The sequence below is a fragment of the Eleutherodactylus coqui genome, unplaced genomic scaffold (assembly GCF_035609145.1).
Source record: "Eleutherodactylus coqui strain aEleCoq1 unplaced genomic scaffold, aEleCoq1.hap1 HAP1_SCAFFOLD_27, whole genome shotgun sequence".
NCBI lineage: Eukaryota > Metazoa > Chordata > Amphibia > Anura > Eleutherodactylidae > Eleutherodactylus > Eleutherodactylus coqui.
The window spans coordinates 1,156,367-1,173,988 of NW_027102368.1; the positions used below are offsets into that span (position 1 = coordinate 1,156,367).

Below are 17,622 nucleotides of genomic sequence, written 5' to 3' on the forward strand. Positions count from 1 at the left end.
CCGTCAGTGAGATATAGTGGTCCTGCCCCCCAGTACTTGTCCACGTGCCCGTGGTTAAGTGGACCTTCCCAGTAACTGTGTTGGTGAGGACACGATTCATGTTGCGGGAGACGTGCTGGTGTAGGGTTGGGACGGCACACCGGGGAAAATAGTGGGGACTGGGGAGCGAGTAGCGCGGGACCGCCACCGCCATCATGTTTTTGAAAATCTCCGTTTCCACAAGCCTGTACGGCAGCATCTCTAGGCTGATTAATTTTGCAATGTGCACGTTTACAGCTTGTGTGTGCGGGTGCGTGGTGGCGTTTTTGCGCTTTTTCTCCAACGCTTGTGCTAGCGACAGCTGAACGCTGCGCTGAGAGACATTGCTGGATGGGGCCAAGGACAGCGGAGGTGAGGGTGTGGGTGCAGGCCAGGAGACGGTAGTGCCTTTGTCCTGAGCGGGGGGTTGGATCTGAGTGGCAGGTTGGGGCACAGGGGACGAGGCAGTGGTGTGACCCGGAGGCGGTGAACGGCCTTCGTACCACCTTGTGGGGTGCTTGGCCATAATATGCCTGCGTATGCTAGTGGTGGTGAGGCTGGTAGTGGTGGGTACCCGGCTGATCTTGGTGCGACACAGGTTGCACACCACTGTTCAGCGGTCGTCCACGCTCTCACTGAAAAACATCCACACCTTTGAACACCTAGCCCTCTGCACGGAGGCTTGGCACGAGGGGTGCTTTGGTAAACGGTTGGGAGATTCTTGGCTCTGGCCCTGCCTCTACCCCTGGCCACTCCACTGCCTCTTCCAAGCTGTCCTGCTGCTGCACTTGCCTCCCCCTCTGAAGCCCTGTCCTCAGTAGGCTTAGCAAACCAGGTAGTGTCAGTCACCTCATCGTCCAGCTGCTCTTCCTCCGAATCCTCTGTGCGCTCCTCCCTCAGACTTACTGCCCTTACTACTACCTGAGTGATAGACAACTGTGTCTCATCGTCATCGTCCTCCTCACCCACTGAAAGCTCTTGTGGCAGTTGTCGGAAGTCCCCAGCCTCATCACCCAGACCCCAGGGACTTTCCAAAGGTTGGGCATCGGTCACTACAAACTCCTCAGGTGAGAGAGGAACCATTTTTTCCCACTCATGGCAGGGGCCCGAGAACAGTGCCTGGGAGTCTGCTTGCTCAGTATATGTCATTTTCATGGAGTGAGGAGCCTGGGAGGAAGGAGGAGTTGCAGCCAGAGGAATCAGAGTTGCAGTCCCTATCTGGGAGTAGTGGACTGTGTAGAAGACTGTGTGGTCGAAACATTGCTGGATGCATTTTCTGCCATCCACGACAGGACCTGCTCACACTGCTCTGTTTGTAATAAAGATCTACCACGCGGACCCATGAATTGGGATATGAAGCTGGGGACCCCAGAAACTTGTCTCTCTCCTAATCCCGCAGCAGCCGGCTGTGATTCACCTGGACCAGGTACTCGGCCTGTTCCCACACCCTCACTTGCACGTCCACGTTCACGTCCTCGACCCTTACACCTACTCCTCATCATGGCGGATTAAGAATAGAGCAGGGGCTAAATAAAGTGCCCCACTGTACAGCACTGACCAACCTGGCCTTAATTCACCGCACACAGAGACTTGTAGATAGCGGAGGCTCTATGCTGTGGCTTGAAAAAAGTAACCCGCTGTCTTGAGCTGGTACCTAGGGGTAATTTACTGCTCGCAGAGAATTGTAGATAATAGAGGCTGTGTGGAGTGGGGGAACACTGTAAAGCCAGTGGAGAGTGCTGGTAACTGCGGCGATCTCAACCCCACCAAGCTGCATAATACTAAAATGGAATCACTACAACTCCCAGTAGCCATCCAGTAAAATCCACACGTCAGATGTGACCCTAAGAAGGACCGTTGGGGTTCTTGAAGACAGGATCCTACACTACCACTGTCCCTATCTCAGCTGCACTTTAACTATACTCTGCATAATCGACTGCAGCCCGAGATTTAAAAAAAAAAGGGGGGGGGGGGTGCAAAACTGCTCCCAGCAGCCACAACAGTAATGCACACGGTCAGATGTGGCCCTAAGAAGGACCGTTGGGGTTCTTGAAGACAGGATCCTACACTAACACTCTCCCTATAGTAGCAGCAGCACTTTCCCTATACACTCCCAGTGTGTGGCTGAGGCGAGCCGCGGGCGGGGCCGCTTTAAATATTCATCAGTCACTTGATCTCGCCAGCCACTCACTGCAGGGGGGTGGGGTAGGGCTGGCACGTCACAGGAAGAAGTGGTAATGCCTTCCCTGCATGTCTATTGGCTAGAAAATGGCGATAAACATGTGGGGAAGAAAATGGAATTGACTCGAGTACCGCATGGTGCTCGTCTCGAGTAACAAGCATCTCGAGTAATGAGCATCTCAAACACCCTAATGCTCGAACGAGTATCAAGCTCGGACAAGTGTGCTCGCTCATCTCTATTAGATAGTTCTGTTTTTTAAATTAATTTATATTTTTTTTTAAGGGAGGAGGAAAAACGGAAATGGGAAAAAATAAAACAAAAACGGGTGGCCACTGAGGGGTTAACTTTAGAGATGAGCGAGCGTACTCATCCAAGATTGATACTCGTTCGAGTATTAGGGTATTTGAGATGCTCGTTACTCGAGACGAGCACAGCACGTTACTCCAGTCAATTCCATTTCCTTCCCTGCATTTTTAGCGCCATTTTCTGGCCAATAGACATGCAGGGAAGGCATTACCACTTCCTCCTGTGACGTTCCAGCCCTATCCCACCCCCCTGCAGTGAGTGGCTGGCGAGATCAAGTGACCCCCGAGTATTTAAAGTGGGGCCGTTCGCGGCTCGCCACAGTCACACACTGGGGGAGATCAGGGGCAGTGCTGCTGCTGCTATAGGGAAAGTGTTAGTGTAGGAACCTGTGTACAAGAACCCCAACAGTCCTTCTTAGGGCCACATCTGACCGTCTGCATTACTGTTGTGGCTGCTGGTAGCAGTTTTGCAATATATATATATATATATATATATATATATATATATATATATATATATATATATATATATATATATATATATCGGGCGTTAGCCCTATTACAGCTATAGCGTTCTCAGGCTGCAGTCTGTACTGCATAGTATAGGGAGAGCGTTGCTGAGATAGGGAGAGTGGTAGTGTAGCATCCTGTGTACAAGAACCCCAACGGTCCTTCTTAGGGCTACCTGTGACCGTGTGCATTTTACAGGTTGTCTGATGGGAGTTGTAGTCCATCACTATTGCACTTAGGCCTGTTTACGTCCTTCCTGAGTATTTTTTTCTGCCTGGAGTTTGCCTTACTATACCGCTCTCAGCGACAAAGTCTACACACATAATTCCAAGATTACTTACACTGGCCTGTGTCTGCAGTGAATTAGAGACGCACAGCGTACGGCCACAGCGACTGATAGAGGGAAAGTGATATACACACTATATAGCCTGTATTCTTTGACCCAAGAAAAACAACAAGCTCCTACTTAGGGCTAGCGCTGAGCGTCTGCATTTTACTGGGTGCCTGGTGGGAGTTCTGGTGCATCATTATTGCATTGCTTCCATTTTTTTTCTGCCTGGAGTTAGCGTTACGATTCCGCTCTCTGCGTGAAAGTGTACGCATATGATTCCATAATTATTTACAGCGGTCGGTGTCTGCTCTATTTGTAATCCACCATGCTGAGGGGTAGGGGTAGGGGTAGAGGATGTGGACGTGGGCGAGGATGCAGAGTTCCAAGTGAGGGTGTGGGCACAGTCCAAGTTCCTGGTCCAGGTGTATCCCAGCCGGCTGCTGCGGTATTAGGAGAGAGGCAAGTTTCTGGGGTCCCCAGCTCCATATCATAATTTGTGGGTCCACGTGGTAGACCTTTATTGCAAACAGAGCAGTGTGAGCAGATCCTGCGTGGAAGGCAGAAAATGCATCCAGCAATGTATCGACCACCCAGTCTTCTAGGCCGTCCACTGCTGAAACTCTGAATCCTCTGGCTGCTGCTCCTCCTTCCTCACAGCCTATACTGATGCTACAAAAATGGTACTGGGGTCTGCATATGCTTCTGATACATAAATGTTACAGGGGTCTGCGTATACTGCTGCTAGAGAAATGTTACTGGGGTCTGCGTATACTGCTGCTAGAGAAATGTTACTGGGGTCTGCCTATACTATGGGTGCACTAAGTCTTCCCATCGCGGTGTTTTACCTATGTGGCACAAATAGTACAGTGGCTGACTAGGCCCGAATTGCTGGCCGAGGCCAAGTTGCTTGGCGGGGCGAAACTCTCCCATGGCTGGGCACTCCGATTTCTTCCTGTGTAATACCATCTTTGTGCACTTACAGCATAGGCTAGGCCAAGGAACTCAAAGACTGCCCCTTCCAGTGTTGAGCTATCTATGTTGCGACACATGGATTTCTTGTTGCTATGTAACTCAGGGCACCTTGGGTCACAAAGGTGGAGGCTTGGAACCGGGCCTGACCCTGGGCCCGCTAAAGTGCTTCCCACACAAACTATAGCGGGTCCTGGTCATGGTGTCTTGGCCTTGTAATGCCACCTCCTCCTCCTGCTTGGGGTCAGGGGATCAGCAATGCGCATCATGTGCTTTCTCTAGTGTTACCACAGTTATCAGAGAAACTTGTTTGGGCCAAAGGAGAGGAGCGTAACTGCATTAACGTTACAGGGGCCTGCCTATACTTCAGCTGCAGAAATGTTACAGGAATCTGCCAATACTGCTGCTACATAAATGTTTCTGGGGTCTGTGTATACTTCTGCAACTAAAATGTTACTAGGGTCTGCCTATACTGCTGCTACTGAAATTTTACTAATACTGGACTCTGCCTATATTGCTGCTACTGAAATGTTACAGGGCTCTGTCTATACTGCTGCTACTGAAATGTTACTGTGGTCTGTCTATACTGTTACTACTGAAATGTACCTAATACTCGGCTCTGCCTATACTGCTGAAACTGAAATCTTACCGGGCTCTGACTATACTGTAACTCAGGAGAAGAGGCAGCGGTGTGTCCCGCAGGCAGTGCTTGGTTGGAGGTAGTGTGGTGCTTAGCTAAAGTGTGCCTTGCTAATGAGGGTTTGTCCGCAGTTTGTCCGGAGCTACACAATGCTACAACATCAGCATCGAGGGGCATTTTCTGCTCAGCCATCGTGGTAACTTCCCGGAAAACCTTGGTGCCCTCAGCCATGAGCAAGGTGGACGATCCCACCAAGATGTGAAGGTCATGGAGGCAGGGTATCAGGGTAGACGGGGTGCATATATCAGGGCCGACTATTATTGGGGCATCAGACCGGATTGCCAAAGATTGAACAACACTCCGTGACAAGATATCAGCCTGAAGGTTGCCCTTTGCCGCTACTACTTGCACACAATGTGACACAAGAACACTAGACCCTTTGTACGGACACGGTGACCTTTACATAAACATTACATTCAGAACTGATTTATTGTATTGTTCTCCATTGTATGTCCATGTTGTTCATTGTGAGCAGATTATTGACCCGCCGGCCGCACTGTGTACTGCGGCTACTGCCTTTACATGTATGACTGCAGGTAGATACAGTGACCGGAGACTAGAGGGTTAAGGTTAAATGTACATAGCTAGGCCGGTGTCCCGTGGGAAGTCACGCATGGGGCAGCCCGGACAGGGAGCTGTCTTCCGTGAAGCTTCTTGATGGCACCCGATGGTATTTATTATCCTCTCCTCCCCACGGAGGCATCACATAGACATAGAACAAGAGCAGCGTCCGAGGCAGCTAGGAGAGCCCGTCCTAGAGAGCGCTGCCCCCTCCCCTCACACCTGCCCGGAGGAGGGTTCATGGGAGGGCATGAGGTGCAGCAAAGCCGTTGTGACCCTACTGTACTGAGAAGGAAGCTGGAGGCCGGCCGGGAGACGGAGCTCAGCTACAGTTGTACTGATGCCGTACCATCTGCGCTGCTCCTATTCACTTACAGCTGAGCGGCCCTGGTGCATTATGTCTCCAGCGGATGTAAGGGTGGAAACATGGGTTGGGAGCCCTGAGTTAGATGGTACGTCTAGGCGAGGGGCACAGCGGTGGACCGGCTGCCGCACACACACCTCCCCACATGTACCGCCCATTCCCCTGGCAAGCTCACGTATCTCCCAGGCGGATTCCCATCTCTGGTCCTGTCTCACACATCTCCCCGCCGGATTGACATCTACGCTCGTTTCCCCCCGGGCGCTCGCTGGACAGCTTTGTCTGCTCCCAGCTCCTGTCCCCGTCGGCCGCAGCAGCCGGCGCCGCTGTCACCCTACGCGCTAGCCTCCGCTCCCGTACACCGATGGCACTAGCGCCGCTGCCACGGCGAACCCCGCTCTCGCTGCCCATGGCGCCGCTGGTGGCCAGCTCTGCCGATGACTGTGCGCTGCTGTTCGGTCGGAGCAGCGGCTTGCCTACAAGAGCTCCACTAGCTGCCCCTGCACTGCTCTCTTTCTGGGTCGCCTCATTGGGCGCTAAATAGAAGAGCTGACTAGCGATCTGGAGGGGTATATGGGACCGGGTTGTGGGGGAAGCGGGGGTCTCACAGTACCGGTGGTCCTTCAGGGTCTGTGAAAGCTTTCTGGACCAACACGCTCTGCCATAGGAATCCCAGCGGACACTGTACAACATCTGCTGCCCCGGGGATCTACAGTAGAACCCTCCCTGCGGGTTCTGTACGATGTCACCGACTGCGGCACTGGATCTGGCGCTGAGAGTCCCGCTGTATCACTGCTCGGACATCAGTGACTGACAGGCCATCGCCGGCTGCAGGAGAACCGCGGGTAGAAGGCTTTGTTCAGGCGTCATTTCTTGGCGATCTACATCCCGATTAGAGCGTTGTTAGATGCCACCGCTCTTCAGCCGAATCCCAAGTTCAACCTTCACCGTCAACGATTGATGGGAACTACAGAGCCGATGCAATGGCCGTCACGTCCAGCACATGGTATCCCTAGGATGATATAGAACGGGCAGCAGCCCGCGGGAGGAGATGAACCTGCAGAGAAGAAGAATCGCTTCTTCTTGTGGACAACCACACCCATCATGTCCGGGGTATTAAAGGGACGATAACGTGTGACATTCCCGATCGTCTGAGTGTACAGGGGGGTACTGGGTTTCCTCATCTTACATTGCGCCGCAGTATAGAGAAGTCTGCAGTATATACAGTATACATTCAGCACCCGGGAGCTGGCAGTGAGCGGAGGCGCCGCCTGTGCTACACCTCTGGGCTCTCGGCAGCTCCAGGTCGTCCTCGCATTGTGCAATCAGCTTCTGCACGATGGAGATTGTGGAGTAGATCCCGGGGATGGTGACAAGGGCCGGGAATAGAGGGAAGGCGCTCCCGCAGCGGTTTTATCTCCGCAGATACGCGGTGATGTGCAGATCGGGAGAACTATGGCGAAGATCTCGTGGCCTCCTCTCCGCTCCTCCCCGGAACCTCCGCCAGCAGCGGCTATAAACGGTTGCATGAGATGTCAGAGAGTGAGGAGTCACGTTGAAAGCGAGCTCTCCTGTCCGGTTCTGACCGGTAACGGACTCTTATCCCGGGCAGGGAAGCACAAGAGGAGAACGGAGCGGAGAGGAGGCCCGGATGGGATAAGGCACTAGCTGTGCTCAGTGTCAGCCAATAGCAGCTCAGGACGGGCCTGCTCACGAGCCAATCAGAGCGCGGCCGCTGTACATATAAGAGGCGCCACCAGCGCCGCTCTCAGAGTTTCTCTTCCAGGAGAGTTTTACTATTTGATTTCCGCAGCACACAATGGCAGAAACCGCGCCAGCCGCCGCTCCTCCTGCCGCCGAGCCGGCTGCCAAATCCAAGAAGCAGCCGAAGAAATCCGCCGCAGGGGGCGCCAAGAAAAGCAAGAAGTCCTCCGGTCCCGGCGTGTCGGAGCTGATCGTCAGAGCCGTGTCCGCCTCTAAAGAGCGCAGCGGGGTGTCTCTAGCCGCCCTGAAGAAGGCTCTGGCTGCCGGAGGGTACGATGTAGAGAAGAATAACAGCCGCCTGAAGCTGGCCGTCAAGTCTCTGGTCACCAAGGGCAGCCTGCTCCAGGTGAAAGGCAGCGGCGCCTCCGGCTCCTTCAAGCTGAACAAGAAGCAGGAGACTAAGGACAAGCCGGCCAAAAAGAAGCCAGCGTCTGCGGCCAAGCCCAAGAAGCCCGCCGGAGCCAAGAAAGCGGCAAAATCTCCTAAGAAGCCCAAGAAGGCTCCGGCCAAAAGCCCGAAAAAAGCAAAGAAACCTGCAGCGGCCGCCGCCAAGAAAGTGGCCAAGAGCCCGAAGAAAGCCTCAAAGCCGAAGGCCGCCCCAAAGCCCAAGAAGGTGACGAAGAGTCCGGCTAAGAAGGCGGCCAAACCCAAAGCTGCCAAGAGTCCGGCTAAGAAGGCTGTTAAAGCCAAGAAGAGTGCGGCTAAGAAATAAGCTGAAGCCGCCCATGCATTTACCCCACAAAGGCTCTTTTCAGAGCCGCCACCTTCTCACCGCAGAGCTGTATTATCACTGCCTCGAATTCTGTTCTAGATAGCAGCGGCCCCATAGCGGCTACAGGGGACTTCATATCAGTTGGGAGTCTAGGGAGCGAGGGGGAGTAATACGAGACATTGTCGCCGCATCATCCCCGTTCCTGTTGGGGAGTGACCTATACAACGCGTGTATGGATGCCGGGCTGAGTGTGAAGAGGGAGGGGACTCGCCGACCTAATGCATTTCCCATAAAAGCAGCGCAGCTTCTAATGGGGGAGACTGCCGTGCAGCGTGGAGTGTGTGTTTCTGCGGACATATCAATGCAGGGAAGCAGCTGAGAACATGATTTCACAGACACCCGTACGTATCATGCAGTGGCCTGATAGGGTGAGGTGGGGCCAGCCTCTGCCGAACGCTGATTGGTCGCGGGCATCAAGCGTTTTGGCGGGCTAGTGGTTTGTTCGAAAAAGCCAATGAGATGTAGGGGGCGTTGTTTCTAAGAGCCAATAGGGAAGAGCAAGTAGGGTATAAAGGCTCTGCTCTTTCTACGGCTCCCATCATATCACATCTGTGTGCATCTCTACAGTAGAGCTATGGCCAGAACCAAGCAGACCGCTCGTAAATCCACCGGAGGGAAAGCTCCCCGCAAGCAGCTGGCTACGAAGGCCGCCAGGAAGAGCGCTCCTGCCACCGGCGGAGTGAAGAAGCCTCACCGCTACCGTCCAGGTACAGTGGCTCTCCGTGAAATCCGTCGCTACCAGAAGTCCACCGAGCTGCTGATCCGTAAGCTTCCCTTTCAGCGCCTGGTGAGAGAGATCGCCCAGGACTTCAAGACTGACCTGCGCTTCCAGAGCTCAGCGGTCATGGCCCTGCAGGAGGCCAGCGAGGCTTACCTGGTAGGACTGTTCGAGGACACCAATCTGTGCGCCATCCACGCCAAGCGGGTCACCATCATGCCCAAAGACATCCAGCTGGCCCGCAGGATTCGTGGAGAGAGGGCTTGATCTGCTCTGGGCACCGCGTGGAACACAAAGGCTCTCTTCAGAGCCACCAAATCCTCCTCAAACGAGCTGCATCCTGTCCTCCGCTGTTATTCTTCCGATTCCCTCCCCACTCGGGTTCACAGCCAGCCTGTCCCCAATAATGTGTCAGCAGGAGGTGGTCTGTTAACCCCTTCAGTGACCAAGTCAGTACTTCGGGTAATTTATGCCATTTTCTCATATTTCCATATTGTAGAAAGAGACAAAGCGATGAAGTTGTCAGTGAGAGGCATCTATTGGTTCCTGTAGTCCGCCGGGAGGGAAGGGATTAGTGTTGAGGATGTATTTTATATGTGGATGTTATCTCATTGTACCAAGGAGAAAGAAAGCAATACAGAAACAACAATAATACTACACAATGACATGAGGCACCTAGCCAGGAGGCTTTTGAGAGTTGTAGAGGAAGCGGGTAAATTCCAAATTTCAAACGGTTCTGTGCTCAACCAATCAGCAAGGAGGGGGAGTGGCCAACATGTAATTGCCCCATTAGGAACGCCCTAAACTTGCGTCATTTATTATTGTTTTCAATCTGGTCCGCTCGTCGCGTAGATAAGGGAGGACGCTCGAACTGGTTGGCAATTGTTTTCTGCTTGTAACGTAGAAGATGTCTGGTCGCGGTAAAGGAGGGAAAGGTCTTGGGAAGGGCGGTGCCAAGCGGCACAGGAAGGTGCTCCGTGATAACATCCAGGGCATCACCAAGCCTGCCATCCGCCGTCTAGCTCGCAGGGGAGGCGTCAAGCGTATCTCCGGCCTCATCTATGAAGAGACTCGCGGCGTCCTGAAAGTCTTCCTGGAGAACGTGATCCGCGACGCCGTCACCTACACCGAGCACGCCAAGCGCAAGACCGTCACCGCTATGGACGTGGTGTACGCGCTCAAGCGCCAGGGCCGCACTCTCTACGGCTTCGGAGGTTAATAATTCTGCTCTTTCTCCATAACACAAAGGCTCTTCTCAGAGCCGCCCACCTCTTCCAAGGAAAGGCTGTAAATACAACTCCTTGTTACCGTTAGAGAGGAGGAAGCAGGCTGCGGCGCACTGATTGTATGTCCTCCCTGTACTAAAGCATACGGCCTGCCCGCTAATCCGTGTAATGCTACCATATTGGAGGCGTCCTGCACGGCGGTCCTCTCATATAGAAGTGCTGCAATTGTACCAAGATCTCCCAAGGACCCGCGGAGCCATTATTTTATATAGAGTTGCGGTCATAGCACCCAGCTCTCCCAGAGTGCTGCACTGACATCGTGTTGCAGGACTCTGGGAGAGCTGAATGATACAGCCGCAGCACTAAATTAACCTAGGCAAGAGGGTGGCCCTGCAGATCTCTGAGAGATACAGTCTGCGCCTCTATGTGAGGGGATGACCGCTGTCACTCTGGTCCCCGCCAGGCTATCTTTGCTCCCATTCCCACTGCTGCTGCTACTCTGGTCCCTGCACCGCTCTCGTTCCCTTTGCGGCCGCTGGAGTAAAAGGAGTCAAGAGGCGCCTGGACACCTCTACATGCGGAGCTGGGGAGTGTGAGGCTCTTCTCGTCATGCTCCTCCTCCCCTTTCCTGGCGCTTCAAGCCTCTCATTGTCATGCATCCCGGGTTGCCTCCGCCACCCCCTTGTACCCACTACAATGCACTACAGCCCCCAGCATGTCATCCTTGGACAACTATGTCGTCTGCCTCCGACCCTTTGTGCACCCCACTGATTCGGTCACACACACACTCCATGTAACCCGTGTAATCCTATCGCCCATCTCTCGCCTCCCCTGCCCTAACCTGGCAGCCGAATACTACCACACCACCCTCAGCCGTGCCCTGGATGAAGTGGCACCGCCCGTGACGCGAGCTGTCAAACGCAGACCACGGCAACCCTGGCTCTCGTCCCAAACGCGCTTCATCCGGCGGTGCTCTAGGTGCGCCGAGCGGCTGTGGAGAAAGTCAAAGCTGCCAGCAGACTTCCTCCACTTCAAATTCATGCTTAAAATGTATAACCTAGCCCTTCACCATGCCAAACAAGTTTATTTCACCTCCCTTGTCTCCTCACTATCCCACAACCCCAAACAACTCTTTGAGACCTTTCACTCCCTCCTCAGCCCCAAGGAACAGGCCCCTGCGACAGACCTGACTGCTGGAGAACTAGCTGCCTATTTCAAAGAAAAAATCGACCACATTCGAAAAGAAATCTCTGAAAGCTGCATGGTTGGCCCTGATCCCAGCTCCATCAGCACTGCACCCAGCACCTACTCACTATCTACGCTAGAACCAACGACAGAGGAAGAAGTCTCCAGGCTCCTTTCCACTGCCCGCCCTACCACCTGCGCCAGCGACCCTCTCCCCTCTCACCTCCTCCGCTCCCTTTCCCCAGCTCTCATTACTCACCTTACCACAATCTGCAACCTCTCCCTAACCTCTGGCACTTTTCCCTCCTCATTCAAACACTCCATTATATCCCCTCTGCTTAAAAAAACAACTCTGGACCTGACTAATGCTGCTAACTACCGACCCGTCTCAAACCTCCCCTTTATCTCCAAATTACTGGAACGCCTGGTCTACTCTCGGCTTACTCGCTTTCTCTCTGACAACTCACTCCTCGACCCCCTCCAGTCTGGTTTCCGCTCTCTACACTCGACCGAAACTGCCCTTACAAAAGTAACAAATGACCTGATGACTGCAAAGTCGAGAGGTGATTACTCTCTACTAATCCTCCTTGACCTGTCTGCTGCATTTGACACTGTCGACCATAATCTCCTTCTCACTATGCTCCACTCTATTGGTCTAAAGGATACTGCTCTCTCCTGGTTCTCCTCCTACCTCTCTGACCGCTCTTTCAGTGTTTCCTTTGCTGGTTCTATCTCTGCTCCACTTCCTCTCGCTGTCGGGGTACCCCAGGGCTCGGTCCTTGGTCCACTTCTTTTCTCTATCTATACTGCCCCAATTGGACAAACAATCCACAGATTCGGCCTCCAATACCATCTCTATGCTGACGACACCCAACTATACACCTCCTCTCATGAGATCTCTGGACCATTCCTCCAAAATATCACCGACTGTATGTCCGCTGTCTCTAACACTATGTCCTCCCTTTTTCTCAAACTAAACCTCTCTAAAACTGACCTCCTTGTCTTTCCACCTTCTAACCGACCTCCCCTCAACATCTCCATTCCAGTGTCTGGCACCATCATAACCCCCCGACGGCATGCCCGATGCCTTGGGGTCACACTGGACTCTGACCTCTCCTTTACCCCCCATATCCAATCTCTGGCCCAAACATGCCACATGCACCTCAGAAATATCGCTAAAATACGTCCGTTCCTAACCACGGACACGCTAAAGACGCTCGTGGTTGCGCTCATCCACTCCCGGCTTGACTACTGCAACTCGCTACTCATTGGCCTCCCCCGCACTAGACTCGCTCCGCTCCAATCCATACTAAATGCAGCAGCTAGACTCATTTTTCTATCCAGTCGTTATTCAGACGCCTCTGCATTATGCCAGTCGCTGCATTGGCTGCCCATCCACTGCAGAACTAAATTTAAACTCCTCTGCCTCACTCACAAAGCTCTGCATGGCGCTGCGCCACCATACATCGCCTCCCTACTGTCAGTACACCACCATACATCGCCTCCCTACTGTCAGTACACCACCATACATCGCCTCCCTACTGTCAGTACACCACCATACATCGCCTCCCTACTGTCAGTACACCACCATACATCGCCTCCCTACTGTCAGTACACCACCATACATCACCTCCCTCCTGTCAGTACACCACCATACATCACCTCTCTCCTGTCAGTACACCACCCAGCCCGCTCACTCCGATCGGCTAACACCCTCAGACTAAACACCCCTGTAATACGAACCTCTCATGCTCGCCTACAGGACTTCACCAGAGCAGCACCCATCCTCTGGAACGCTCTACCCCAAGGCATCCGGACAATTCCCGATGCACGAAATTTCAGACGTGCCTTAAAAACGCACCTCTTCAGGGAAGCATACCAAATCTCCTGACCTAGTCCCTCGCCCCTCCCTATGGTGCCCCACCCTGTTTGCCTTCTGATAAATGATCTGTACATAATATTTCCTACTGCCTGTGTTCCCCAACCCCTGCACCTCCTGTACCACCCTCAACCCATTTGTGTCTAACCCAATGTACCTTATATTGTAATTGTTGTATTGTTTTGCATTTATCCATACCTGAAAGCGCTGCGGAATAAGTTGGCGCTATACAAATAAAGATTATTATTATTATTATTAATCACTGACGGGGCATCTGATAGAGCGGCGATCAGGGCTGCCGGTATCTAATCAGCAGGGGATACACTGTGCTCAGAGTACCGCGAGCAGCAACAGTCGCCGATTATCTGATGGCTTTATTGTCCGGTGCGGCGCCACTAAATCTAGGTAGAGCGCCGCACAGTGCCCACCAGTATGGAGGCGTCCGCGGGTGCTCTAGAGTGACGGCTCTTCTGTCCGCGGGTCACCCGGATGGTTTAAAGAGATCTGCCTATTCCCAGGACACAAGCTCCAGGTCCGCTCACTATCAGCTCCCCGGCCCGGCTGTCACGTATTCACCATTTCTGAGAGAACAGTTGGGGTTATCAGCGAGCTGCCGGGACGGGTACATATCGGGAGAAGCATGCGGCCGGCGCTGTACACTCCACCGATCACACTCGGTTAATATCCCGAACTCCCGCGCTGGGTTTCTAAATATTCCCTAAAGTGTGCTGGAACTGCACCTTGTCAGGGTTTCTCCCCGTCGGTGATCCTCCTAGTTGCTCTTTACCATCCGCAGCTTTCTTCTAATTCATCCCAGCTGCATTACTGCTGATATAAACCACGGGTTCTGAGCAGTCCGTCAGGGCATCGTCCATAACAATGCTGCGGCCGCTTTGTCCTCACACCGGGAGCAATGCATCAACACCCGGCAGCCGCGCCGACATAACGGCGGTCTATCCCCACCTACTGCCAGCAGAAGACATGATTGCTATTGCTGGAAGGCAATAGGACAGAGCCCCCCCGAGCGCTTGTGGACACGGGGAAGAAAACGGAGCCCCAAACCGCAGCAGGCGGTGGAGTCTGAGATGACCATCTGTGTTCCGCTGCTGCCTCCCCCAATAATGCCATTTATACTGCACGATGCAGAAGAGACACCAGAGAGAACTAGCACACAATCTGGTTATCATTCACTCTACAGCAACGTATTACAATAACCTACACACCGACTAGGAGGTGGCAGCTCTGCTGTAGACTGGGTGGGTGGCTCTTAGAAGAGCCTTTGGGGTGATCGTGCACGGCGGGCCACGGAACAGATTACTTGGCGCTGGTGTACTTGGTGACGGCCTTGGTGCCCTCGGACACGGCGTGCTTGGCCAGCTCTCCGGGCAGCAGCAGGCGCACGGCGGTCTGAATCTCCCGGGAGGTGATGGTGGAGCGCTTGTTGTAGTGAGCCAGGCGGGAGGCTTCCCCTGCGATGCGCTCGAAGATGTCGTTGACGAAGGAGTTCATGATGCCCATGGCCTTGGAGGAGATACCGGTGTCGGGGTGGACCTGCTTCAGCACCTTGTACACGTAGATGGCATAGCTCTCCTTCCTGGTCTTCCTACGCTTCTTGCCGTCCTTCTTCTGAGTCTTGGTCACGGCTTTCTTGGAGCCCTTCTTGGGCGCTGGAGCAGACTTGGCGGGATCAGGCATGGTAACGTAGAGATACTTTCCGAACTAGAGAGAACGATATTCCTGCACCTCCCAGCGCTGCGGTATTTATAGCGGGGCCATGCAAATGAGTACCGCCGTCTGCTTGCTGTTCTACTGGAGCAGCAAAACATGTGACCCCTGTGAGCGTCATTAGCCACGCCCAGTGCCGCTCATTGGTTCTTCCTCAAGTCTGGCCTGTATTGCGTGGATTGAAATCTACCCAATTAGAAGAGAGGAGGGCGGAGCAGCAGGTTATAAAAATCAACAGAAGGGCTCTTCTCCTTATCATTACTTCCGAAGTGTTTTTTTTTTTCCTAGTTCTGCTTTCCTGTGCTAGAAGATGTCTGGACGCGGCAAACAAGGAGGCAAAGTCCGTGCTAAGGCCAAGACTCGCTCATCCCGGGCAGGACTGCAGTTCCCTGTCGGCCGTGTACACAGGCTTCTCCGCAAGGGCAACTACGCTGAGAGGGTGGGCGCCGGCGCTCCGGTCTATCTGGCAGCAGTGCTAGAGTATCTGACCGCTGAGATCCTGGAATTGGCTGGCAATGCCGCCCGGGACAACAAGAAGACCCGCATCATCCCCCGTCACCTTCAGCTGGCTGTGCGCAACGACGAGGAGCTGAACAAGCTGCTCGGTGGGGTGACCATCGCCCAGGGAGGCGTCCTGCCCAACATCCAGGCCGTGCTGCTGCCCAAGAAGACCGAGAGCAGCAAGACGAGCAGCAGCAAGACGAGCAAGAGCAAGTGATCGCGCCGATCCCTCCATAGAACCAAAGGCTCTTCTAAGAGCCACCCACATGCTCCTTACAACAGAGCTGCGCCGCTTCTATGCTGTGATACTCGGCGGCCGGTACGCCGGCTGCACCGGGAAACTATAAATGTATAGGACTTTCCACAAGGAGGCAGAGATTGGGGCGGATGCCAATTTGGCCATCCCTGTCACCGGCAGAAGCGCACAATCGTCCTGCTCTAGGTGACCTCATGTCCAGAGGACGGGCGGCTGTAGGACTCGCTCACCAGTCCTTGCGATAACGGGTTAACAGAGTCCTCTGTTTGGTCACGTATATACAAGAATCGGAACGCTTGTGTTGTGTTTCGGATAGAACACCCAGCTTTCTCAGGGTCCTGCGTGGGCCGTATGCTTACAAAGCGTTGCAGCCGCATCACCCAGCCCTCTCAGAGCTCTGCACGGTCGCCCCCTTAGAAGTGCGCTCATCATGTCACCCAGTTCTCCACAGCCATGCCCTTTTTATGGAGGTGGGGCTATATCACGCAGCTTTCCCAGAGCCCTGCACGGCACAGGCTGGTTTTGGATTATAGTAAACCTAAACCTACAGGGATTAGACGTCCTCTTGCGTTACGGGTGGAGCAGGTGGAGGATTCCACTGCCCGTCGTAGGGCTGGGATTAGGGGGTGTATCTGAGGGTTCTTTACCTCCAGCCCCGAGCGCCTCTATATCAGACGGCCTGGTCACTGATTACACGTGTTACACGGATGGATGGAGGACAGGAAGAGCGGGAGATGCGATCAACTGAGCGGGAAGTTCAAAATCTCCGGGGATCAGCCAATGAGCGGGAAGAATCTGACTATAGCCCCGCCCATAGGCGGCACTAAAACCACCGACCTCCAACGGCAGGTCTGTTAACCCTTCACCGCACTCATTAATTCAGGCCCAGCTCCTCGCGTATTATAGACATAACCTGCCTGCCCTAAATAGGTTAAGGGGTTTAAAAGCGTGCCGTGACCGCAGCCTGAAGCGCACTCTGACGGGGAGGCTGCTACACCCCGGCTGTATCATATCAGAGCGCATAGACTATCACCGCTGCTGACGACCCCACAAGGAGTTGGATTACAGCCTTTCATTGGAAGAGGTGGGCGGCTCTGAGAAGAGCCTTTGTGGTATGGAGAAAGAGCAGAATTATTAACCTCCGAAGCCGTAGAGAGTGCGGCCCTGGCGCTTGAGCGCGTACACCACGTCCATAGCGGTGACGGTCTTCCTCTTGGCGTGCTCGGTGTAGGTGACGGCGTCGCGGATCACGTTCTCCAGGAAGACTTTCAGGACGCCGCGAGTCTCTTCATAGATGAGACCGGAGATACGCTTGACGCCTCCCCTGCGAGCTAGACGGCGGATGGCAGGCTTGGTGATGCCCTGGATGTTATCACGGAGCACCTTCCTGTGCCGCTTGGCACCGCCCTTCCCAAGACCTTTCCCTCCTTTACCGCGACCAGACATCTTCCACGTTGTAAGCAGAAAGCGATAGCTGCTCAGCGCCGAGCCCTACTCTATATAGACAGTGAGCGGACCAGAGAGGGAACTACTGATCAGGGCCGTCATTGCGGGGCGTTTCTTTTAGTTGTCTAGCGTGAAGGCCCATCCCCTCTCCCTGCTGATTGGCTGAATACAAGAGCCCTTGCCATCTTGTGCAGCCGATTGGCCTGTCAGCTC

At 53.8% G+C, this 17,622-nt stretch overlaps 6 protein-coding genes across 6 annotated transcripts; 4 read left to right on the forward strand and 2 right to left on the reverse strand.

Moving 5' to 3' along the window:
* Positions 1-7,741: 7,741 nt before the first annotated feature.
* Positions 7,742-8,431, forward strand: LOC136602467 (histone H1B-like). The gene has a single exon (XM_066588894.1). The coding sequence runs from the start codon at positions 7,757-7,759 to the stop codon at positions 8,411-8,413; it is 657 nt and encodes a 218-aa protein (XP_066444991.1). The 5' UTR covers positions 7,742-7,756; the 3' UTR covers positions 8,414-8,431.
* A 607-nt stretch (positions 8,432-9,038) lies between these two features.
* On the forward strand, positions 9,039-9,458 carry LOC136602441 (histone H3). Its single transcript, XM_066588872.1, has one exon. The coding sequence runs from the start codon at positions 9,048-9,050 to the stop codon at positions 9,456-9,458; it is 411 nt and encodes a 136-aa protein (XP_066444969.1). The 5' UTR covers positions 9,039-9,047.
* Positions 9,459-10,098: 640 nt separating this feature from the next.
* Positions 10,099-10,457, forward strand: LOC136602454 (histone H4). The gene has a single exon (XM_066588883.1). The coding sequence runs from the start codon at positions 10,099-10,101 to the stop codon at positions 10,408-10,410; it is 312 nt and encodes a 103-aa protein (XP_066444980.1). The 3' UTR covers positions 10,411-10,457.
* A 4,312-nt stretch (positions 10,458-14,769) lies between these two features.
* LOC136602448 (histone H2B 1.1) lies at positions 14,770-15,187 on the reverse strand. The gene has a single exon (XM_066588878.1). The coding sequence runs from the start codon at positions 15,174-15,176 to the stop codon at positions 14,796-14,798; it is 381 nt and encodes a 126-aa protein (XP_066444975.1). The 5' UTR covers positions 15,177-15,187; the 3' UTR covers positions 14,770-14,795.
* Positions 15,188-15,516: 329 nt separating this feature from the next.
* LOC136602451 (histone H2A type 1-like) lies at positions 15,517-15,972 on the forward strand. The gene has a single exon (XM_066588881.1). The coding sequence runs from the start codon at positions 15,517-15,519 to the stop codon at positions 15,922-15,924; it is 408 nt and encodes a 135-aa protein (XP_066444978.1). The 3' UTR covers positions 15,925-15,972.
* A 1,112-nt stretch (positions 15,973-17,084) lies between these two features.
* On the reverse strand, positions 17,085-17,409 carry LOC136602457 (histone H4). Its single transcript, XM_066588886.1, has one exon. It carries the CDS (start codon positions 17,407-17,409, stop codon positions 17,098-17,100), a length of 312 nt encoding a protein of 103 aa, XP_066444983.1. The 3' UTR covers positions 17,085-17,097.
* Positions 17,410-17,622: the final 213 nt, after the last annotated feature.